Source organism: Prionailurus bengalensis, chromosome B2 (assembly GCF_016509475.1).
Source record: "Prionailurus bengalensis isolate Pbe53 chromosome B2, Fcat_Pben_1.1_paternal_pri, whole genome shotgun sequence".
NCBI lineage: Eukaryota > Metazoa > Chordata > Mammalia > Carnivora > Felidae > Prionailurus > Prionailurus bengalensis.
Genome location: NC_057349.1, coordinates 136,428,242 through 136,453,096, shown reverse-complemented (window position 1 = coordinate 136,453,096; position 24,855 = coordinate 136,428,242). Strand labels below are relative to the sequence as shown.

The following is a 24,855-nucleotide window of genomic DNA, read 5'->3' as shown; positions in this document are numbered from 1 at the left end:
GGTATGTGTGCCCACGTGCATCTGTGTACTGTGTGTACAGAAGGCTTTTTCGCCGTGGGATGGAGTCAAGAAACTTAAAAGCTAAAGCATTGTCCTGCTGACGTAAAACATGTCTGTGTTGTATAACTTTTATCTACGGTCTATACATAACAGGAAAACATGCATTTTTCTTTTCGTATTTAGAGGCAACATTACAGTAATGCATTACTCTTCTTCAGTACTAGAATATGAATAAAAATAAGCTTTCTTTTTTAAGAAAAGTGTTCCATCAGAGCGTGTGATGCACTGAAGCAAGGATCATATATAGATTTCTAGCCCCATCTGCTGGAACATGTTTTCTGTGGCCAGCAAAACAAAACACATATTGAAACACTGTGGCTTTCTTGGCTTTCGGTTTTAGGTTTTTGTTTTTTTTAACATTTTAAAATAGAAAGGCCTACATTTAAGTGTTAAATCGAGTAAGTGTTTGAGGTTGGTTTGGCACATCTACGTAAGAACAAGTTGTTGATCCCTGTCCTAAAGCCTGAAATTTGTGCTCTCACTATATATATGATTCATTATAAAAATCCAGAAAAAGACGTATGAAAACGGAAGCTTCTCACAACATAACAATATAATTAATACGGAAAAAACGGGACTACAACACACTCCGTGGGCCTCTTTCCCTTTACCAAATGGATTTCAGGCTATCTTGAAACTTAAAGCAAAGGAAAAAAAAAAAAAAAAAGAAACTTACAGCAAAGGATATAAACCTAAAAAAAGATTGATCCAGCAAATCAATCTGGAAAACTCTGTAAATCATTTATTAATGGAAGAAGCCATAACTTACAGAGAGAGTGAGTCCCAGAAGGCTTAAGGATACAGAAAGTAGTGTGGCAAGCCGTGTAAGTTTATGTGATGCTGGCCAGAACTTTGAGCCAAACTAAACAGGAGACAGGGAAAGAAGGAAAGGTGACAATCTTCAGAAAGTCTGCAAAAATCCTTGGAATGGCTAAGTAAAAACAGATTGTGTTTAAAAATTTATTTATAATTTTTTGGAACTCAGAATGTATTTTCTCATGGAAGTAGTGACTGAATGCACTTGAGTGCACGTTAGTATGTGTTTTTAGCACGGACGGGTCCGATCAGCAACGAATGATGGTGAGGCAGGCAGGGACCTAGCGGGTGGGAGGGGCTGCGTGGGCTGGAGAACTGGGACCACCTCCTCAGCTTTAGTGAATAATATATTCACTAGTTGAATTATTTCTATTCCTAATTATATTCATTCCTAATTATATTCTATTCCTATTATATTCAATAGTCGATTATTGCCAGATCTTCCACTTGGTCAGATCTCGGTGGAAATCTGGCTTTTGTGTGAAACCTCAATTTGTTGTTGAGGATGAATTCAAATCTTAAAAGCACTATATGGGCAGGGTGCCCGGGAGACTCCGTTCAGTGTCTGACTTTGGGCTCATTTCATGCCCTCATGGCTGTGAGTTCGAGCCCTGCATCAGGCTCACTGCTGTCAGCACAGAGCCGTCTTCAGATCCTCTGTCCCCACCTCCATCCCCTGCCCATTCCCCCCCTCCCCGCAACGCTTTCTCTCAAGAATGAATAAACATTAAAAAAAAAAACACTATATGGGTCAACTTTAAAAAAAAATTTTTTTTAATGTTTATTCATTTTTGAGAGAGAGAGAGACAGAGTGTGAGTAGGGGAGGGTCAGAGAGAGAGGGAGACACAGAATCCAAAGCAGGCTCCAGGCTCCGAGCTGTCAGCACAGAGCCCAAGGCGGGGCTCGAACCCACGGACCGTGAGATCATGACCTAAGCCAAAGTCGGACGCTTAACCGACTGAGCCACCCAGGTGCCCCAAATATGGGTCAACTTTTGAGTTGGATAGTTCTCTGAGCTGCCAGTTTGCAATTCTGATTCTAGAACAGGTGGCTTCTGCCGTCTCCAGTACAGTTATGGGAAGATCCTCTACTGGAATAGTTCTTGGACTGAGGCCCCCTTATCTCCTCATCTTTTATCTTTTTTGTGCCTCCTCCTGCTCTTCTCACTACAGCCCAGACAAAGTGTGTCAGCTGTAGTAGTCACACAAGTAATTCTGACATCCAACCTAATATCCTGTGATTTTGCTTAGTGAGTTTCAGTAAATTTGTTGGGTCTCCTGCCAAACACAGCCTGCCCACTGTGGCCTTACCTGGTTCCTGTTGGCAGGATTCCTTTCTTTCATGCAGCTTAATCTCATGTCCTGTCAGCTTTCTAACTCCACGAAGCCTTAAAAGAACAGATAGTGTTAGTATTTCTAAGCCTTACGCACATAACTGATTTCCTGTACTCCAGTAACTATCTATACTCTGGCTGTGGATCCCTATGATTTGTGTATCAGCATGTGCTTACCTTCATAGTGACTCTGGGAACCCGCTGATCAGTTACCCATCTGTAAAAGGAGGGGTACGACATTTATCCTCACTTTAAACAATTTCTGCTTGTCTGACTTGCCTTTTTTTTTTTTCTAATTGAGATAAAATCATTTTGCTGATGAGTGGACATTTGGTTGATTTTAGGTTTTTCAGTTTGTGTGTTTCTTCGGGGACTTTGTTTATTCCTCTGCTGCTTTAAAAAAAAATTTTTTTTTAATGTTTATTCATTTTTGAGAAACAGACAGAGACAGAGCATGAGCCTGGGAGGGCAGAGAGAGAGGGAGACCCAGAATCCTAAGCAGGCTCCAGGCTCTGAGCTGTCAGTGCAGAACCTGATGTGGGGCTTGAACCCACACACCGTGAGATCATGACCTGAGCTGAAGTCAGACACTCAACTGAGTGAGCCACCCAGGTGGCCCTACTGCTTTTTAAATCACACATTAGAGTGGCACCTGGGTGGCTCAGTCAGTTAAGAGTCCGACTTCAGCTCAGGTCATGATCTCACGGTGCGGGGGTTCGAGCCCTGCATCAGGCTCTGTGCTGACCTCTCAGAGCCAGAAGCCTGTTTCAGATTCTGTGTCTCCCTGTCTCTGCCCCTCCCCTGCTCACACTCTGTGTCTCTCCCTCTCAAAAATAAACATTAAAAAAAATTAAATCACACATTAGAATGGCATAACAGATTGAAGAAAAGGCAGGGCAGGCTTAAGCCGTTTCTTGAGTTTAGGGCCAGGAGTTAGGTAACAGAAGTGGGAGGAGGAAAGGAATCAATATACTACTTTTCTGAAATTTTGTACTAGGAGCATAACAGAAAGGGAGAGAGTTTAATGGTGACATGAGTAACTCCTAAGAGTAAATTCTGATTCAGTGACTCCTAAGCCTCTCTTAACCAGCGGTGGGTCAGACACCATACGTATCAAATGGCCGTAGAATCACTCATGTTCTGATCAGAAATATAAAACTGTGAACATATGAAAATTGAGATGTAAATTACTTGATACACTTGTTCACCTCCCGTAAATTTTGATGGTTTAAACATACCCGTACACACGGTAAGAATAACTATAATCTAACCGTGATTGACCATTTGTTTGTGCTAGCCATGGTTCTGAGCACTTGACATTCATCAGCTTGTCTAAACGTCACAGCAGTCCTCTAAGTAGACATTTTGTCATTCTGATTTTCTTTTAACTTTTTTTTAATGTTTATTCATTTTTGAGAGACAGATGAGACAGAGCGTGTGTGGGGGAGGGGCAGAGAGGGAGACCCAGAATCTGAAGCAGGCTCCAGGCCCTGAGCTGTCAGCACAGAGCCCGACGCAGGGCTTGAACTCACGGACTGTGAGATCATGACCTGAGCTGAAGTCAGATGCTTAACCTACTGAGCCACTCAGGCACACCTGTCATTCTGATTAAAAAAAAAAAAGAAAAAAAGTTATTCAAATTCTGTGAACTCTTTAAGGCCTGTGTCAATAGCTTTTGAACTTTATTGACTTCATCCCCTAGTGAGGAATGTGTTTTACCTAAGACATACATAGATATAAATGACAGAAAACTCGATAAAGTAACATTTACCCTTACTATGAATGACGCACTGTAATGTTTTCTATTTTATTGAATTTAATTTTTTTAATTATTTTTTTTAGCATTTATTTATTTTTGAGACAGAGAGAGACAGAGCATGAACAGGGGAGGGGCAGAGAGAGAGTGAGACACAGAATCTGAGACGGGCTCCAGGCTCTGAGCTGTCAGCACAGAGCCTGACACGGGGCTCGAACTCATGGACCGCGAGATCATGATCTGAGCCGAAGTCAGATGCTAAACCGACTGAGCCACCCAGGTGCCCCTTTAATTTCTTTTTTTTTAAGCTGGTTTGGGCCAACCAGATCGGTAGCAGGATTCATGGATGGTTGTGGCTTACAGTTTGACAAAAGTGCTGTGCCATACTGCTCCCTGTGTGTGCACTGTGCAGACATAGGCCACTCAGATACACAGAATTTTTGTTTAATACTAACCAGAGTAAAAAGTGCTGTACTTCATTTATAGATTTAAAGTAATCTCTGGAGGAGCCTGAGTGGTTCAGTGGGTTAAGTGTCTGACTCTTGGTTTCAGCTCAGGCCATGATCGTAACGGTTCCTAAATTCAAGCCCTGCATGGGGCTCCAAGCTGACAATGCAGAGCCTGCTTGGGATTCTCTCTCTCACCTTCTTTCTCTGCCCCTCCCCTGCTTGTGCTCTCGCTTGCTCTCTCTCAAAATAAATAAAAACTTAAAAAAAACAACAATAATCTCTGCTGTAAAGGTTAGCAGCAAATTATCAAATGACCTTAAAATAATAATGTTTGTGAAAAAGTCACAGCAACTCAGGTTTGGAGAGACTAAATATCACGGCATCCAGGCCTATATGGTGCCTTAATCCTCTCTGTAACTTTGTTTTAGTCTGTGTTTGCAACACTACCACCAGGGAGGGGGCAGTTCTGTTTTCTGGAGAGCCCACTCCACCTTTTTGGTGGCTGGCGGAAGAAAGTCCTTTCACGGATTGGGCTGAACTCCATCTCCCTTTAGCTTCTTTTTCTTCACTCTCACCGTATGCCTTGTATGAACCTTTGAGACGTTTGACAAAAACTCTCGAGTGCTTGCTTTGCAAAATGGAGTCCCCGAAGGCAATAGCCATCACAGACACTTCAACCTCTTGGTAACCCATGTCGTGCCGATCTTGCCGAAACAGGACCTGATGCACTGCACAGCGTTTGCAACTGCAGACGAGTATCATCTTGGAACTCTCTCTCAAGATCTGGTCTCCCACGGATATGTTGAAGTAACAAGCTTGCCTAGAGGTACATCTTGAACCCGGGCCAAATATGTTACAATGTATCAGAAAATAGTTTTCCTGTGATACATCGTAAATATTCATTTGTTTACGCTCCATTTTCTATGTAAAGGATCTATCACCAAAAAATGATGTTGAATCTCTTTATACAAATGACAAAGATAAGAAACTAAAATGTATTTACAGAGAACTTTTAGTTCTCAGAGTAAAATCGGTGTGATTTTTTAAGATTTACTTATAGGATCACTGTGACTTGGGATAATCAAAGGCCATGCACTTCATTTCTGTCGCATAAAAAAGTTGTTTTATTCTTACAGAAAGGCCATACAATTGATAGAAATGTTAGGGAGAGCCTTTTAAAAAAATTTACCAGTATAATTCAGTACTTTTAAAATAACAAAATTAGCTAAAAGAGGAATACTAATCATATTAAAAAAGAGAATCAAAATAAACTTAACAAGATTTTAGGATAGTATCCCGAAAGAATCTTGAAAAAAAAAAATAGCCTGTTTTATAGTAAAAAATAAGTAACTTAGAACACTCTAATGGAAGTTCATAAATTTACCACAAAGAAGCAATAATAGGTTGAAAACCTCCCTGCTACATAGAAGATTCTTCAAAGAGTCATTGACCCCATAAGAAACACTTGAAATGCCACCGTGCTCTTCTTTGGTGATCGGAACAGACTCTGTGCTGTTTGATGGCAGAAACAAACATAATTGGGGAAAACAGAGTTCTGTCCGGAGCCCCGAAGATAAAAAATTTTCCAGGTGTATCCTTGGCTGATCCCAAAAGCTGTCAGCAGGGTGACCTGTGCATTGCACTCTGGGGGACTTCTTGTCCCAGTCCTGTGCCCTGGGTCTTTTCCATTGCATTTATGTTGCTCTTGGCTACGTAGGTGAACTTTGCCCTCTGGAGGATATAGTGCTTAGGGATGTTAGAGCTGACCCAAAAAAGGTAGTTTGGATTTGGTCTTTAATCCGAACACCCCATTCCCCAGCCTCTACCAGGAGCTCTGAAGCTTTGTGGGTCCTAATTTTAAGTTAAGAAATTATATATAACTCTTTACATATTAGGAGTATACTTATTAATTGATACATTAAAATATGTTTATAATTTATGTTATAGAATATTTGTATACTTAGAAATATTAAGTGTACTAATATATACTTATTGATAATATGTGTATTAACATATATTTAATAATATGTACAAGGTTAAAATACTTAGCTACAGGTGGCTACAGTGGTAGTTCTCATGGTTAACTCTGAACCCACATTTTGAAACGGTCATTATCTTTGTGTCTGTACGTTTTCTGTTGTCCCACATTTCACATGATTTAAATCCATCAAAATGAGTACTTTGAGAATATTAAAATTATATTAATAACATATTTAAAGGAAGAGAATTTTGTAAACAATGTAATTCCTGAAACTTGGTTGTATTGAAACTAAGACCTCAATAATTATTAACTGGACCAATGATTACTGAGTGAAAATGGTTGTCAGTGAGTGGTTTTAAATAGTACTAATAATAGTGTCTCAGGTGTTTTGTAAAAGTAATTTTTTATGGTCTTTTCCTTTTCACATATTAAATATTTTCAGAAACCTAAAAAAGATGGGCAGAATGTTATAGAATACTCAATGGCTTACGAAGGAATGATCATACGTACTTCATTAAAAGTTTCTAGGTGACTCATAAACCTTGGGTCACTTTATGGTGGTAGCTTTTCACTCATTTATTTTATATCACAGATGCAGCAAATATTTTGGTGATGGGTGTGGAACATTCTGCGAAAGAAGGTGATCCTGGAACAATATTCTTCTTCAGGTAAGACAAGAGAGCAGCTCTACTGGGAGATGGGCTTGTGGTCAGACACTGGTCTTTAAACTTGAGGGTGTACCTCCTCCCTTAATAGTAAATGTGTTCAAAATTTACCTGTGATTTAAACTTCTCCTTTAATTGTTATTTCATCTAGGAGACTTTGTCAGCTTTAGGAATTTTCTGGTGAAGTCTCTTACGAAACAGTTTTTTCATGGCTTGCCTTTATCTGTAAATCTGGATTTTTGTTCACTAAGAATACATAAAAGTACCTTGCCTTCCATTCATCTTCAGTGCCCCTTATCAGACTCATGCTACTACTCTGCTGTCTTTTCTTCTTTTTTCCTCCTTCTGTCGCTCTTTGGTTAAAGTTTTAGACCACCTTACCTCTCCAGAGACTTTAGCCTGGGACCCTGACTCGCGTATAGTTATTCATTTTATTTAAGGTTTTTTTTTTCTTTTTTTTAATATTTATTTATTTTTGAGACGGAGAGCGTGAGCGGGGGAGGGGCAGAGAGAGAGAGAGAGAGAGAGGGAGACACAGAATCCGAAGCAGGCTCCAGACTCAGAGCTGTCAGCACAGAGCCTGATGTGGGGCTCAAACTCATGGGCCATGAGATTATGACCTGAGCTGAAGTCGGACACTCAACCGACTGAGCCACCCAGGTGCCGCTTAAGGTTGTTTTAATACCAAATTGTCCAGAGTTGCTGAGTGAGAATGGTTATGATAATAGGAACCACTGAAAATAATTTCATATTATCCCCACAGCTCTTAAAGAAGGTCTGTTATTCTCATTTTGCAGCTGAGGAAACTGAGGGTGAGAAGGATTAAGGGAATTACCCACAGTCATGGGACTGTTCTGTGTAGAACAGAAACACAAGGAACATCGATAAGAACCCAAACTTTGAAGAAATGTCTGTGATACCAGTCTTCGTAGTTGATAACTGGAGCTCCAGCTTGGTTCCTGTCAATGCCTTACCTTCCTTTTTTTTTTTTTTTTTTAATTTTTTTTAAGCTTTATTTTTGAGAGAGAGAGCATGTGAGCAGGGAGGAGCAGAGAGAGAGGGAGACACAGAATCCGAAGCAGGCTCCAGGCTCTGAGCTGTCAGCACAGAGCCCAATGTGGGGCTCAAACCCATGAACTGTGAGATCACGACCTCACCCGAAGTCAGACGTTTAACCGACCGAGCCACCCAGGTGCCCCTTTACGTTCCTTTTTTATGTATGTTTAAGTAATCTCTACACCCATGATTCAGCTTGAACTTAACTCTGAGATCAAGAGTCGTACATTCTACTGACTGAGCCAGCCAGGTGGCTGAACCTTACCTTCCTTTATTAAGTAACTTAGGAGATAATCAAGAGTTCAACATTTGGTCCAAGTAGAATAGCATCCCCTTTAACTCAGGTGAGGAATTTGGTTGTCTGAGGGCCTCTAGATCGGCACCATCCAGTGGAAATACAATGCAAGCCACAAATGCCTCGTATGTAATGATACATTTTCTAGTAGCCACATGTTTAAAAGTTGAAAAAAAAAGATTTACTTTTGAACACCGGTAACAGTATATATTGCGCAAAATTAATTTTAATAACGTATTTTATTTAACCCAGCATGTCTACAATGCTGTCATTTCAGCATGTAATCAGTCAGTAATTAATGAGATTTTTACACTCTTCATGCTAAGCCTTTGAAACCCAGTGTGTGTTGTACATTTCCAGCATCTCTCAGTGTGGACCGGGCACATTTCAAGTGCTCAGTAGCTCGCATGGCCTGAGACCGCACCGCACAGCACAGCTCCAAAAGAGGGGCGCTCTTCCCAGCCCCTCTCATCTGCCTGGAGGGGCTGCTCTGAACTGCTAATGCTCTGGCTGTGGCTTAAGGGGCAATCGCCTCCACCTTCTGTCCCCTCCTCCGGCTGGTGGCCGCAGCTTGCTGCCCGGCCCCCTGCCTGCCATCTCACCCCACCGCCAGTCTGTGGGCAGGATCGTTTTTTCTCATCACTACACTCTCCTGCCAGAAATTCTGCGGAGCTTGACCAGACTCCTTTCATGGCACAGGATTGGCTCCTCCCTGCCTCTCCGACCTGATTGCCCAGTACTTGCCCACGTCCACAACCGCATTGCAGACAACTAGCTGTTTGTTCTGAGATGTTGCCCTGCTCCCTCACGCCTTCTCCCTGAGCCCAGGGTGTTCCCTCGGCCATATCGCCGCCTCTCGTTTGCTCCTTCGGCTAGCCCTGCTCGTCCGTGGGAACTGTGTCCTCCCGTGTACGTCTCAGCGCGTGCCCTGCATACCTCTCAGGGCACTCACCACGTGGGACTGCAGCTGGAGGCCTGTCGGTCTTTTCTAAGTTGGGAGTTCCGTGAGGGTAGGAACCAGACCATACTCATCTTTGTATCCCAGATGCTAAGCCCAGACCCACACATAGGCTAAGCACTTCGCTTAAGAAATCCTTGAAGAATGAGGGGTGCCTGGGTGGCTCAGTCGGCTGGGTGATTTCGGCTCAGGGCATGATCTCACAGTTCGTGGGATCAAGCCCCACATCGGGCTCTGGGCTGACGGCATGGAGCCTGCTTGGGATTCTCTCTTTCCTCTCTCTCTGCCCCTCTCCTGCTCATGCACACACATGCACGCTCTCTCAAAATAAACAAAAAAAATTTTCTTAAAAAAAAAAAAGAAATGTTTGAAGAATGGTAGGAAGCCACCGTATTTTTACCTGCCTTTCAATTCCACCTTTCCTTCCTCCAGGAAGAAAAGAGCCATACCTTTCGCTTGCTCTCTCTTGCTCTCACTCTCGCTCTCTTTTTAGCTACTACCAAAAATAGCTCAGTGTGTCAGACTTCAGGAATCGAAACAAGTTAGACCTTAAGTTCTTTCAAAGCCAGAACTAGGTCCAGAGGCCTCCTGTGGCTTCACTGTTGTCCAAGCGCTGCAAAGATGGGTGGCATTATTCTGTGGGCGCTCTTAGCCATCTTGGGCTTTAACTTATATCAGTCTCTTCATTCTGCAACTATTAAAAGCATGATCCTTTATTCTTTCCCTATAGCAGAATCTGCCTAATGAGAGCTAAGACGGGTCTCAAAAATTTCCTTATTCTGATTTCTGTACATCAGAATTGAACCAGGTATGAAACAGTTCAGATCCATGAAATTATATAGTATTACAATAAGAGTTATTTATTCTGCAAACCATGTGAGAAATCATGAATTTGGGGGAGCTCAGGTTGTATCAAAAGCTCAGTAATAGCTCTTTTGTTTTAGCAAATCATCTAGGGACCATAATGTCAAATAAGTAATCACATTTGTAAAAATTGCCTTCGGGATATATTCTAGAAGCTACCTAAGCATGGCTGTACATATGGCCTTAACGTATTCCGCTGTTAACTTAATTGATTCTTTTATTCTTTTAAATCAGAGAAGGAGCTGCTGTGTTCTGGAATGTGAAAGACAAAACTGTAAGTATATATAAAGTATAAAAGTGTAAAAGTTTTTCTGAGAAAAAAATTGTCAATCAGCACTCAGTAATCTGAGCCACTGGAAGATAAATTAACAGGAAATCCACAGCCTACTTGCTCTGCATTATGTGATTGATCCTAGCACGTTTGTCTTCTAAGATGATTATATTTTTTTGGCTTATAAATTTCCTCCATTTTCCATCCTCTGGGCTTATAGTAATTTGTGAAGAATTAGAACAGCCTGGCTACAACGCAGACAGAAAGAAGTTAGTTACACTTTGTACACGATAATCTACAAAGTGAATCACAGTTCACTGGCATTTGACTGCACTAAGGTCTTACTTCAGATCAAGTTTTCTAGAACTTTCTCACAGGAAACAGTTTCTTCATTATCGCGATCACAGTTTGTTTACTGTAACCTTTTTAGAGGTAGTTTGGTAATACAGATCAAAGCTTTATATTTAACTCAACAAAGTTTTACATTTAGAATGTTATCCAGAGGAAGTAATTGCAGTTACGCATGATAAGTGATGTACAGAAATGTTCATCGGCGTACCATTTACAGTAGCAAAATGAGAAATAACCGAAGTACGTAATGTAGGAAGTTTGTCAGATACCTCCCTAGGTGATACCGCAGTTCTTAAAAATTATGTAGAAAAATATCTGTTCCTAGGAAATTGCCTAATTAAATTTAAGAAGCAGATTATAAAATATAACCATTATAATATCAGGGCTAGTTAAAAAAAATATGCCTCATAAAATCCCACTTTTACTAAAAGGAAATACATCCCCACTACACACACACACATACACACACACACACACACACACACACACACGGCGGTGGTAAGGTGGGGTTTCCTGAAGAAAAGGAAATATAAATGACTAATAAATATAAGAAAAATTGGCTGTTTGAAGTGGCAGAAATGTAAAAGGCTGGTAATACCCAGTATTTTTTAAGAATGCTCTGCTGAGGACACCTGGGTGGCTCAGTCGGTTAAGTATCCGACTCTTGATCTCAGCTCAGGTCTTGACCTCCGGATCATGAGTTTAAGTCCCACTTTGGGCTCTGTGCTGGGCGTGAAGCTTACTTCAAAAAAAAAAAAAAAATGTTTTCTTAAATGTTTAGATTCTAAAATTGGAAAAACCGTTTTAGAGAGCAGTTTAGCAACATTTATCAAAATAGTAAGTGTGCATGTCTTTTGATCTAGCAATTCCTGAGGACATACCCCCATCAGACCACAAAGATACATAAGGATGGTGCATTTGCAACCTCGTAATAGTGTCTCAAGAGTAGGAATAATCTGTGGACGGACATTGAGGAAGGTTAAATAAATTGCGGTTTCTGCATTAAGGAGAGTAGCATTGAAAATGTTTACATGCATAGTATGATCTAATTTTATATAAAAAAAAACACATGTATTTTTAAAAGTCTGGAAGGATATGCAGCAAATTAGGGTTTTCTTTGGGGATTAAGAATTCAGGAGAGCGGAGAGAGATTATTACTTTATACCTTTATTACTTTATGAAAATTAGGGTTTTCTTTGGGGATTAAGAATTCAGGAGAGCGGAGAGAGATTATTACTTTATACCTTTATGTTGTTTAAATTTTTATAAGTATGGGACTTACACATTTTTAAAAAGATTTCACAGATACAAACCATAAAACTCGTGGTTTTCTTTGGGTTGTGGAACGTGATAATTTTAATTTTCTTTATGCTAATGTGCTTTCTAAATGTGAAAACAAGTTAATATATTATTCCGATGAGTTTAATATCACAACAAATTTGCCTTTTCCTTAAAAACTAATCAGAAGAGCTTTGCACAGTGGCAGTGAGTGGCCAGTGAGGTTTATCCGAGGCATGATTATTGCTAAGTAAAAACTAAACAGAAGAAATGTCACCAAACGTAATGACAAATGTTATAACCCTTAACACTATGACATAGTTCTGTATGGAGAGAATCAGGTATAATTTCAGGTTACTTACTTTTCATTTTCTTCTAGATGAAGCATGTGATGCAAGTCTTAGAAAAACATGAAATCCAGCCCTATGAAATCGCACTGGTGCACTGGGAGAATGAAGAGCTTAACTACATCAAAACAGAGTGAGCAACATTTTATCACGTTTACAAAAAGGGCACTTGGAATTACTAGACTGGAAGCAGTGGAGACAATAAACAACTTACACATTTGGAGACTCATTTTAAGAAAACAAGTTACTGGTACAGATACAAAGCCTAAACGATATAATAAATATTCGTAGGTAAACATAATTTTTTTAACTGGTCAGGCTACACGTAGTAGAGGGGCGCCAAGGTGGCCCAGTTGGTTAAGCGTCCGACTTCAGCTCAGGTCATGATCTCACGGTTCGTGGGTTCGAGCCCTGTGTCCGGCTTTGTGCTGTCAGCTCGGAGCCTGGAGCCTGCTTCGGATTCTGTGCCTTCTTCTCTGTCTGCTCCTCCCCTGCTTGTGCTCTGTCTCTCTGTCTCTCAAAAATAAATATCAAAAAAAAAAACAAACAAAAACAAGTGGATAGCATAACCTTCCTCAGAAGTACTATGCCTTCATCAGAATGAACCTATCAGGTTATTACAGTAAAGGTCCTCATGAGCAAGTCCATTTTTTTCCCTGTTGGTTTTGAGTTTGGACGAGGGTGTGAATTAAGAGAACTACTTAGGGGCGCCTGGGTGGTGCAGTCGGTTAAGCGTCCGACTTCAGCCAGGTCACGATCTCGCGGTCCGTGGGTTCGAGCCCCGCGTCGGGCTCTGGGCTGATGGCTCAGAGCCTGGAGCCTGTTTCCGATTCTGTGTCTCCCTCTCTCTCTGCCCCTCCCCCGTTCATGCTCTGTCTCTCTCTGTCCCAAAAATAAATAAAAACATTAAAAAAAAAAAAAATTTAAAAAAAAAAAAAGAGAACTACTTATAGAAATGGGGGTGTCTGCAGGAAGTGGGGGCCTGACAGCATCCTCAGAGAAGATGAGTGGGTAGGCAACATACCAGCGGATTGTCCTGTCTCAGCAAGCAGGGAAAGATGAAAAGATGTCAGAACAGAGAGAAAAGGCTGTGTGAACAAGATTGAAAGGCCTGGAGTTACCTGTCTAGTGGAATATGGAGAAAGAATCCTGTGTATTAGAGGAAGCGATGAAAGCAGAGCTTTAGGAAAATTGGAAGAGACACCAGCAAGCCTTAGAAAGACCAGATGGGATCGGAGCTAAGTAATAATAGCCGGCAAAGGTGAACTACTCGCCCTGTGCCCAGCACTGTTCTAAGTGCTTTCCACGCGTCCTTTCATGTATCCTGACAAAAACCCTCCAGATGACGTTAACTAGTTTTCGGGACGAGGTTCAGAGATGTTTTGTCCTGCCCAAGGGCACCGGACCAGTGAGTGAGGGCCTGGGCCCAGAGTGGATGCACTTGAAAGTGAGGGCGTGAACCTGAGAGACACAACAGACAAAGAACTAATAGAATTTTATTAATTTTGTTTTTATTTATTTTAATTTTTTTAACCTTTATTGATTTTTTTGAGACAGAGAGAGAGCATGAACGGGGGAGGTTCAGAGAGAGATGGAGACACAGAATCTGAAATAGGCTCCAGGCTCTGAGCTGTCAGCACAGAGCCCGACATGGGGCTTGAACTCACCGACTGTGACATCATGACCTGAGCTGAAGTCGGTTGCGTGTCCGACTTCAGCTCAGGTCATGGTCTCAGGGTTCACGAGTTCAGGCCCCACTTTGGGCCATCAGGCTCTATGTTGACGGCTCAGACCCTGGAACCTGCTTTGGATTCCGTGTCTCCCTCTCTCTGCCCCTCCCCGACTTGCGCGTGTGTGCGCTCATGTGCTCTCTCTCTGAAATAAACATTAAAAAAATTTTTTTAAAGAATTGTATTAATTGTAATTATTAAGCACTTGGTCTTGTGGTTATGGTTCCCACGAACTTCCCTTCTGTGCTCTACTTCCCTATCAAACCGTTCCTTACTAGGCACCGACAGACATGTGTGCCCCTGTGCGCGCACACGCACACGTGTGCACAGGTATTACCTTACGGTCTGTGGAGGAGTGAAATCCCCAACTGGGATCTCTTTGGATCCCAGATTCCATAAGTGGGTTTTGTCAGTTAGTTGTTTCGTGAGTCCTGCCAGTGATTCCAGCTGTTTGCTGCCTTGTGCGGTGCTGTGACATTGGCCAAGCTCCTTCATTAAAGCATCCTGTCGACTCTGCTTTCTTGTCTTTTCTTTCTCCCTCCACCTGAGCTTGTCAGCAGATTCTGCCTCACTGCCCTCCCATCCAGCCTCCTTGTCCACCGCTTTGTCCGTCTCTTGCCTCCCATCCTCTGTGATGGTTTACCCTCTTCTTTTCCTGTTTGCTTGTGACACATATGTTCCCAAATTCCCACCCTTTCGTCACTTCCCAGCCCCCCCAAAGTCCTCACGTGTAACCTCAGGTTTTCACCGCTTCCCCATCTCCCTCGCCCTTCCCACCATGTCAGTGTGATTTTAGATCACAGTCTGTGTGTATGAGCAGCCTTTTATCAGTTAGCAATTTATTGTGATCATTGTATTCCCTTTCTACGAAATATCAAAACATGCTTGCTGATTTTTGCTCTGTGGACTTCATATAAATGAACCATTCTCCTATTGAACGTTTATTTTTTTTCCTAGTTTTTTACTGTTAAACATTTAACCATAAAAGTTTTTCGTATACAGATCTTCCTTTGCATTTTTTATTATTTCCTTAGGATAAATTCCTAGAAATAGAATTACTTGGATCAAAGGGTATGAGAACATTTATAAGACTCTTGGTATAAATTGCCAAAATGACCTCTAGAAAGAGTGTAAAGTGACTTTTTCAAAATAAAAAAATTGAAGAAGAAAGAATGGAAAAAAGTTAAAGTGCTTTTTAAGGTTTATACCTTTTTTTTTTTTTTTTCTTCTTCTCACAGGGGACAGTCAAAACTTCATAGAGGGGAAATCAGGTTAAATTCGGAGCTAGATTTAGATGACGCCATTCTAGAGAAATTTGCTTTCTCAAATGCCCTTTGTCTTTCAGGTAAGTTATTGCTACTTATCCGAGACTATGTCGCATAGTTTTCATTTCATCAAAGGAAGCTTAACCATTTAGTAAGGATTTAGGCATGTTTCACAGAACACTCGGCAAAGCTTTAGCATTTCTTTCCCTCCCAAGAGAAAAGAACGTATAGTATACAGGGAACAGAGTATCTGCTGAAGCTACTCATTCTTTATTAATTCTTTCAATAAAGCTTGCCCTCTCCAAAAATATTTTTTGTAATATTGTTTTTCCCTTTGTGTCCCTCTTTTCTTCCATGTGGTCGTTACTCAGGTTGTCTGTAATCAGGGCAGAGAAAGCCCGCTGTGACTGGGCGGAGGCCTCTGTAGAAAAGTGCACCCAGTTCCTCACGGGAGTGGGACAGAGAGCCACAGTGGCTCTCAGTTTTTTCTGGAAGATCCATGCACCTGAATAAAACTAGAAGGTCTCTGAGAGATTTGCAGCCATGCCTGGCATGGCCTGCCCACCGCTGTGGCTGGCTTGGCCTGTCCACCGCTCCCGGAGTCTTCGGGGACTCGTGAGCTTTACACACTGCCCCGAGAAGAGTGGGGGGCCCGCGAATGGCCAGGAAGGCCTGGGTCCTGCCCCCTCTGCACAGCCACACTTCCCTTCAGGGTGGACCTCATAGTCCTGGGTTTCTGAGGTCCAGTGTTGGAAAGTCAGGAATTCTGCCAGGTGTCACTTTGGTCTGCCAACATGGCAGAGTGCTCAGTGCTCCCCTGTATGATGGTAACTATTCTTAAGTGTCAGTGTCCCGTTGTTAACACATGTGCTTCTTCAACTTGGCTGCAATGGCGGTAGAGGTCCTGTGCAATTCATTATGCGTTTTGTAGAAACAGGAGTATGATGATAAAAAAAAGTTTCATTGTTATTTTTTTTCCCCCAGTGAAACTGGCTATTTGGGAGGCATCACTGGACAAATTTGTTGAGTCTATTCAGTCAATTCCAGAGGTAATTATACCAATGTTATGATTGTTTTCAAGGATTGATTTCTGTTTGGGAAAAATACAAATTTCCCACCCAACAATATATTTAGGAGTACAATAAAGTAGTAACAAACACTGGAAAACCTACACTGAATTTAAGCAAAAACAGAACACTCGTTACATATAAAATAAAAAAATTTTATGCTGTTTTTTTTGGTTTTTGTTTTTGGTTTTTGTTTTTACTTTTTAAAACTTAAAAGTCTAATTACTTTCTTCTGATGGTGTAGTAATTTTAATGTAACTGTATTTTTTGAGAAGTGAGCTCTGTCCCCTCTAAGGAATAGGATTATGACCAGTTTTCTTGATTGAAAAGTGTTTTGCTGAATTATGAGACAAATAGTGGCTTGAAAAATACGTGTAAAGTTATATCAAAATACACTAACACTCATGTTTACTGTGATTTTGTTTTTTACTTGAATGAATAATTGAATTATTCTTGGGGTAAGAGGCCCTGCTTTCTCAGTAAGAGGTTAGGAATGTAGATCCTAGAGGTGGGACAAGGGAATGTAAAATTTCTACTTAATAAGATTTTGAATTTCAAAGAGAAATGACTGAGCGTGGCATCCAAGACCGTCCTTTACGTGGAGTCAGTGACTGCTTTAGAATGTGCTGTTTGGTCCTGTGACTTGTTGGAGAGATATACATGTATGTACGTATGTATTTTTTTCCCTCCCAAATAGGCTTTAAAAGCTGGGAAGAAAGTGAAACTATCTCATCAAGAAGTTATGCAGAAAATGGGTGAACTCTTTGCCCTGAGGTAGAATTTTCTCTGTAAATAAAGTAATTTATATATTTAACAGTCTGAAGGAAACACTCCTGTAATTGTAGAATAAAAAGCAACCACGTACCCTTATGGGAATTGCAGCTATATTTATCTCCTGGATAAATAAGCAGGCAGAACCTTCCCGGTCAGGAGCCCTTGGGCTACATTAGGGACCACACTGCATGAGGTTCTGCATGTGCACAGAGATCCTGATCCATCCACAGTCAACCTACGTACGGGGCACAGGAGATGTTCTCTGTAGGGAGAAAGGTATATTCTAGAATTTGGGCGACAGGAATTCTCAGGAAAACCATCTTATTGCATCTAGAGAGCATAACGCTAAGCAAAATAAAGCTAGCCAGGGAAAGACAAATACCGTATGATTTCACTCATTTGTGGAATTTAGGAAACAAAACAAATGAACAGAGGACAGAAAGACACAAACCAAAAAACAGACTCTTAACTGTAGAGAACAGATGGTTGCCAGAGAGGAGCCGGGTGAGGGGATTGAGAGTACACTTACGATGAGCGCAGAGTAACGTATAGAATTGTTGAGTCACCGTATTGTACACCTGATATAACATTACAAATTACGTTGGAATTAAAATATACTTATTTTATAAATATTATAAATACTATTTTAAATAATATATTTTACTTTAATTCCTATATATGCGGGAAAGAGAGACAAGTGCTGCCAGTTAAACTATGATACGATGCTTTTTTATCACAGAATTAACATTTACACCGAAATGACTTTTAGCCTTATTTGGGTGTAGACTCCGTCACATTCCCTCTTGGGCGTACATAAAAAGGAAGCATACGGGAAATTAAAGCAATGGCCACTAAGTCACAACTGCCGCCCATAAGACATCATTTTTTAAAGATGCCTTCCGTTTTCAGAGATGGGAAAGAACTGGATCTTAAAATTGGCGAAATACATCAATGCATCATTTTAAATAAGTTTCTGGAAAGGTTTCCCGTTCATTTCATCTTTGTAATTCTCCCAGGATTCATGGAACGAAACACCCTGCATCCTGGCCTTATTCTCACCAGGCAGTGGTGTTTTGTCCCTCAGAGTATATGGCGTGAGCTACTCGAGATCGTTGTACGTAGTTTGAGAGCTGTTTTCCACATTCTCCGTAGAGATTGGCTTGGAGAGAAGTGCTCCAGGATTTCATCACCTATGCATTTCTCATAGCTCAGGGGCCCTTATTCAGGAAGCCAGCAAAATAAAAGCCCACTCATCGGGAGCATCCGGGCAGCACATGTGAATGAAGCCTTGAGTTTTCCAAGAAGTGGGGTAGAGAGATTCTTCTATCCTCTTCTCTGGTAACACAAGCAGAATTTGATACGGCAGGTTATAATAGTATCAAAACTCAGAAGTTAGAGTTAAATATATTTAGGTTTGTGAGCAGTTTCTATAGAGTCCTACTGTCCTTATCCTAAGTTTTCTTCTCTTTATAATAGAAGTGCTTGTGTATTAGTAAAAGGAACATGGTAAATCTCTGATAGATACATGGCAAGTTACATTGGGTGAAAACTTAAATCCAAATTATGTATAGTATTATCCAGTTTGTAAAACAAACAAAAATAAATATTCATCTTTATCTTGATATGTATCTTACTACAAATATATGTTTATATGTGCACGCGCATACATGAATGTATGCACAGGAAAGGTCTGGAAGGACACAGCAAAGCATTCGCAGGGCCTAAAGGGTTTGAGTTGTGTTTTAGGGTAAGAGGGCTGACTACTGTTTTCTGAGTTCTTCTCTAGGGCTTTCTTTTTAATAGTGAATAACCATTTATGTGTTATTTCTATGCCTTAAATTTTCATTTAAAAGTAAACTTAGGGTTCCTATGCAAAAAGGTAGATATTGAAGGGTGTGTGTGTGTGTGTACTTGTCCAGTGTTTGCACAAACACTGGAAGAATAAAGCTAACATTGGTTACCCGTTATGGGTGGGAGAAAAGGAAAGAGGGAAAAGAATAGGAGTGAGATTTGTCAGTGTACCTTTTCTGTCATTTTTAAGCCACATGATTACCTAGCCACAAAAAAAAAGTGTGTATATATTGTAAAAATTTTTAATGAAAACAGAAAAAAGCTCAGAATGAAAGCAAAATGAGGGGATTTTTTTTCTAATTACTTCATAAATAATATTAAAGATTGAGGTAATTTGGTTGCAGATTTTGAAATTCTTATGTAAATTTTTTTTATTTACGTGTTTCTCAGCAACACGGTCAGCATTAACAAATGTTTTCATAAAGTACTAGGTAAAAAGAAATAAAGTAGAGACTGTGATTTTTCATTCAAGGTAAAAAAAGTTTTATAATTTCTGTTTTTTTAAGACACCGTATAAACTTGAGTTCAGACTTCTTGATCACTCCCGATTTCTACTGGGACAGAGAAAACCTGGAACAACTTTATGATAAAACGTGTCAGTTCCTTAGCATTACTCGTAGAGTTAAGGTATGTATTTTATGCTTTCACTGAGAAAGACACAACACTGTTTATAATTTGTGTGACTGTGTGAAGAGAAATTTGAAATTTAAGTAAATGTGTTTCACTGTTTTGGGAGAAATACCTTGTTTGACTTGTATTCAGATCTCCAGATTTCCCCTTCCCCATCTGCTGTGTACAGTTTCCAGAAATTTTCTTTATTGCACCAAAGGAAATTCTGATACTTGCTCTGCAGACTAGATGAGATAAGTGAGAGTTTGGAGGCCTACTTTTCCGAGCTCTCATCAAGTCTCAAGCAAGAGTTCTTGGGTCCCAGAACTGTGTTGGTGGCAGCATGAAAAGAAATGAATTCAAGAAAGAACCTTCCAAGACAAATCAAGTAATTGATAATGGGAGGCCAAGGAAAGGGAAGAGTCAAGGATGACTGATGTTTGCTTGCGAGTGCCCGGTAGGAACCTGGCAGTACGTAGACAGGCGGGGTCAAGGGGAGTGGAGGAGTGAAATTTAAGATATGTTGAGGGGCACCTAGGTGGCTCAGTTGGTTAAGCGTCCAACTCTTGATTGTGGCTCAGGTCATGATCTCATGGTTTGTGAGATTGAGCCCTGAGTTGGGCTCTGCACTGACAGCCTGGAGCCTGCTTGGCTCTGTCTCCCTCTCTCTCTGCCCCTCCCCCATGTACACGCACTTGCTGTCTCTCTCTCTCTCTCAAAGTAAATACACTTTAAAAAAAAAAAAAAAAAGATACATTGAGAGTACGGGGCAAGAAGCCATCCAGTGAGAACCATCACGCAAGCATTTAGAAGCAAAATGAAGCAAAACTGAGAAGACATAGGCATCAAGAGAATGATGGGATGGGTGGAGGTAGTCATGATAGAGAGAAACGACGTGGGGAAGGAGGGTGGAAAAGAAAATGGATGTTTTGCGACATACGCACGTAGTTCTGTGACCTTTTATTACATTGACGTCCACGTGACCACGTGGTGCGGGGACGCAGAGCTGTTGTGTCACCAGAGATCTTGTGCTGCCCCTTCTGGTCACACCGCCTCCCCTCCCCCACCATCCCTAACCCCTGCCCGTGAGTGATCTAGTCTCCGTAATTTTGTCATTTTGAAAATGTTACATAAATAGAATCGCATGGCGTGCGACTTTTAAAACTGTTTTCACTGAGCGTAATGCCTTTGTGATCCATCCGAGTTGTTGCCTGTATCAGTCCCTGCCCTCCTGTGCATTCCTTAAAACATTTTTGGTGATTCCATTTTGGTTTATCTATCTCTGTATTTTTTACTATGTCTCTCAGCACAGATATTTAGTGGTTGTTCTAGATACTATATTATACATGCGTAGCTTATCAGTCTGCTAGTTTTGACATTTGACCAGAGTAAGTCAGGAGTAGAAATCTACCCCCCTTTACATCCCTTTACCCTCCACCATTTACAGTACCGTTGTCTTAACTGTTCCGCAGACACTGTGACAACTCCATCGGCGTTACAATTTTTGCTTCAGCCGCCGAATGTAATTTAGAAAACTCAAGAGGAGAAGGAAATTCTATTGCATTTACCTCTATTTTTGTTCGTTCTGTTGTTCTTTTTTTCCTTCGTGATGTTCCAAGATTTCTTTTAGTCTTTTCCATTTCACAAACATTCTTTAGTTATTCCTTTAGGATAAGTCTGCAGAAACAGACCCTCCTAGTCTTCCTTCATGTGAGACTGTCTCAGTAACAACCCCCGCCCCCCCCGCCGCCCCCAGCTCTAGGGTTCTGGGGGGACTGTTCTGTCAGCACCCGAAAACTGCCATGGTACCTAGTTCCGAGCTGCTTGGTTTCTGATGAGAAAGCCCGAATATAAGCTCCTTTCCCATTCCCGCACACATTCAGGGCTCTGTTCACTTGTTTTCTGTTCTGGTTTGTCTCTGTCATTTGTGTGGGGTCATGTCCATTGCTCTGCCTTTGAGGTCACGGATTCTTTTTTTTTTTTTTATCACCTTCATTCTGCTGCTGAGCACATCGCTGAATTTTTTTATTTTGCTTATTGTACCTTTCAGTTCTAAAATTTTCGTATGATTCCTCTTATGTTCTCTCTTTGCAGAGACTGGTTTTTGTTTTGGTTTTTTTTCTTTTTTTTCATTTGTTTCAAGCATGTTCATAATTGCTTATTGAAGCAGTTTCGTGATGACTGCTTTAAAATCCTTGTCAGATAATTTCAGTATCTGATTTATCTTGATGTCAGTTATCTGTGGATTGCCTTTTCTCCTTCCCTCTAGCCAGTTTAGTACCTTTAATTTCCTTCATTGCCTAATGGGTTATGTTCAAGTGCTTTTGCTTTCATATACAAGGACCTTCGTGTTTCCTCCTCTTTTTCAGTCTTCTTTCCTACCACTTCCCCAATGCATCCGATGCCCAGTCAAAAATAAATGACTTACAACTTCAGAAACCCACCATGGCTCATTGAATGTTATGGCAGCTCTGGTATCTACATATTTTCCCCCACACCAGACACTTCCCCCTGAAGAACACCATCGAAGTTGTCTGTGTAGTTGTCACTGACCTGTATAGTACCAACTATCATTGTCCCTGAACTTGCTACCACCTCTATCTTTATGGGCGTCTTCGAGCACAGGCGAGTAGAGGTCGCTTCCAGTGGTCAGGGCACGAGGCCCATCCTAAACCGTGTTGCTTTTAGCTACCGCGAAAAGATTGATCAGTGATACCATAAGATTCGAATTTCAGTGGCCTCCGATATGGTTTTAGGTACTAAGTCTACCTAGACAGGATCTGGCAATCCAGATGTCTGGTCAGACATGAAAAACCTGGGGCTTCCATAGCTGTGGACTGTGCCTACAGGCTGAAGGTCCAGGGGCTATAAAAGGGATGCCAAAAGCTTTACAGAGTTGAGGGCTCTCCTGTGGTTATACTCGTTGGCTGTCACTGCGAAAAAACTTGTTGCAAACTTGAGTGGCTTCAAACAGCACTTACTGTCCCAGAGTTTGAGGAGGCCGGAATCCGGGTCCGGCTCAGCCCGGGCCTCCGGCTCTCACGAGGCTGCAGTAATCTCCGGGACCAGCGGGGAAGGCGAACTTCCTAGTTCACCCCTGTGTCGTCGACAAGATTCAGTTCCTCCCGGGCCGTTGGGCTGAAGCCTCAGCTCCTCCTGAGCTCGTGGCCAGAGGCCTCCCTCCGTTCCCGGCCCCGTTGTCTTCTCCGTAGAGCAGGCAGCCCGTTTCGTCTGGGCGAGCGGGTGAGAGGAAGGGGGTAGAGCACCGCCAAGACAGACTCAGTCTCTCGTAGCCTCGTCCGCGATTACAGCCTGCTTGCTTTTGCGGTATTTTTGTCAGACACAAGTCACAAGGGGAGCCCACGGTCCAGGGGAGGGGACTGCACAGGGGTGTGAATTCCAGGTGACAAGGATCTTTGGGTGACATCTTAGAAGTCTGCCTAACACAGACTTCGGGTTTTGAAAGAGGTGGAGAACGTTTTAGAAGCCTACTTGGTAAGCGCTGTGACCCACGTCATCCTCTCGCTGCTGCGACTTCAATGATCCCCTGCTTCAGGCCACCAAAGGCACTGCCAGCAAGCACCTACTGCTCCCACGTGCAGGATCCTCAGTAAGCCAGCTGCCACTGCCACTTGGCTTGGGCAGGAAGGTTGATAACAGACTAACGATCTGATCTCTAACCTGGAACGTGGCCATTTTTCTGTGTCTCTTCTCACTATTCAAGATGGAATTCTTGGCATCGGGTCTGCAACCGAGGACACCTTGAACGAAGAATACCTTGACAACCAAGTGGACAACCAAATGGTCAAGTGCAAGCATAAAACTCTCAGAACAGAAGGGCTGTGTAGGCTCGTCCTCCTGTACTCGGAGGATGCTGAGCGTACTCTTTCTTCCAGTAGTGAGGCCGGTTTGAGATGGAGTCTCTCCATGAAAGCATTGACACGTAACCACTGTTACACAGCGGCAGTTGGGAGGATCCGCTGCTAACCCAGTCTCTCGAACCCTAGACACGTGGAGAAAGCCCTGTGCCGTGCCAGCTAGACAAGGCACCAATCCCTGCGGGTGGCTGTATTTATAGCTCCAAGATTTAAAATCTCTTGAGAAGAAGTAAAACAATTCATTCACAGACAACAGGATCTTGTATGTAGAATGTCCTAAAGAATCTACAAAAAAGCTACAAGAACTAATTAGCAAATTTCTCAAGGTTAAAAAACTCAGGGTCACTATATAAAAAAATAAGTATACTGCCAATGAACAATTGGAAAATGAAATATTTGAAATACCATTTACAATATGGTCAAGACCTCAGATTATATAGGAATAAATTTAAAAAAAAAAAAGATCTGTACCCTGAAAACTACAAATGTTGGCTGAGAAATTAAATGAAGACATATCCCGTGTACGTACAACAGAAGATTCAGTATTATGAAGAAGTTACTTCTGGAAGTTACCCTGTAGATTCCAACTCAGTCCCAAGCAAAACGCCAGCAGGCTTTTAAAAAATGTATTTTAGAAGTAACAAGCTGATTATAAAATGTAAATGGAAGGGGCCTAGACTAGCCAAACCAACTCTGAAGAAAGGACAAAGTTGTAGGACTTCTTTATCTGATTTTAAGGCTTGCTTAAATCAAGCTACGGTAATCAAGACATTTGACTCTTGGCATAAGAATAGACCTATAGATTAATGGAACAGAGTAGATTTCAGAAACAGACCTGTACACATATAGGCAATTGATGTTTTTTCTTAGGTGATTGATTTTTGACAAATCAGCTCAACAAATGGCTGGAATAATTGGATAGCCATAAATTAAAAAAAAAAAAAAAAAAAAAAACAACTCTAGGGGTACCTGGGTGGCTTGTTGTTTAAGCATCCAGCTCTGGATTTCAGCTCAGGTCATGATCTCACTGTTTGTGCGATGGAGCCCCGCCTCGAGTCCCGAGCCAGGCTCTGTGCTACAGCACAGAGCCTGCTTGGGATTCTCCCTCTCTCTGCCTCTCGCCTGCTTGCACTTGCATGATCTTGTGCTCTCTCTCTCTCAAAGAAAAGAAAAAAAAAAAAAAAAAAGAACTCTATCCTT

General features: G+C 41.5%; 1 protein-coding gene across 2 annotated transcripts in view; it reads left to right on the top strand.

The window, feature by feature from the left end:
• Positions 1–24,855, top strand: part of RMND1 (required for meiotic nuclear division 1 homolog) — a 43,850-nt gene that overhangs the window by 9,639 nt on the left and 9,356 nt on the right. For both annotated transcript variants that reach the window (XM_043592620.1, XM_043592619.1), the window contains exons 3-10: positions 5,133–5,241; positions 6,989–7,064; positions 10,469–10,508; positions 12,514–12,614; positions 15,450–15,556; positions 16,461–16,525; positions 17,241–17,317; positions 19,675–19,795. In XM_043592620.1, the coding sequence (XP_043448555.1) occupies positions 5,133–5,241; positions 6,989–7,064; positions 10,469–10,508; positions 12,514–12,614; positions 15,450–15,556; positions 16,461–16,525; positions 17,241–17,317; positions 19,675–19,795 (696 nt within the window). The remainder of the gene's footprint in view (positions 1–5,132; positions 5,242–6,988; positions 7,065–10,468; positions 10,509–12,513; positions 12,615–15,449; positions 15,557–16,460; positions 16,526–17,240; positions 17,318–19,674; positions 19,796–24,855) is intronic.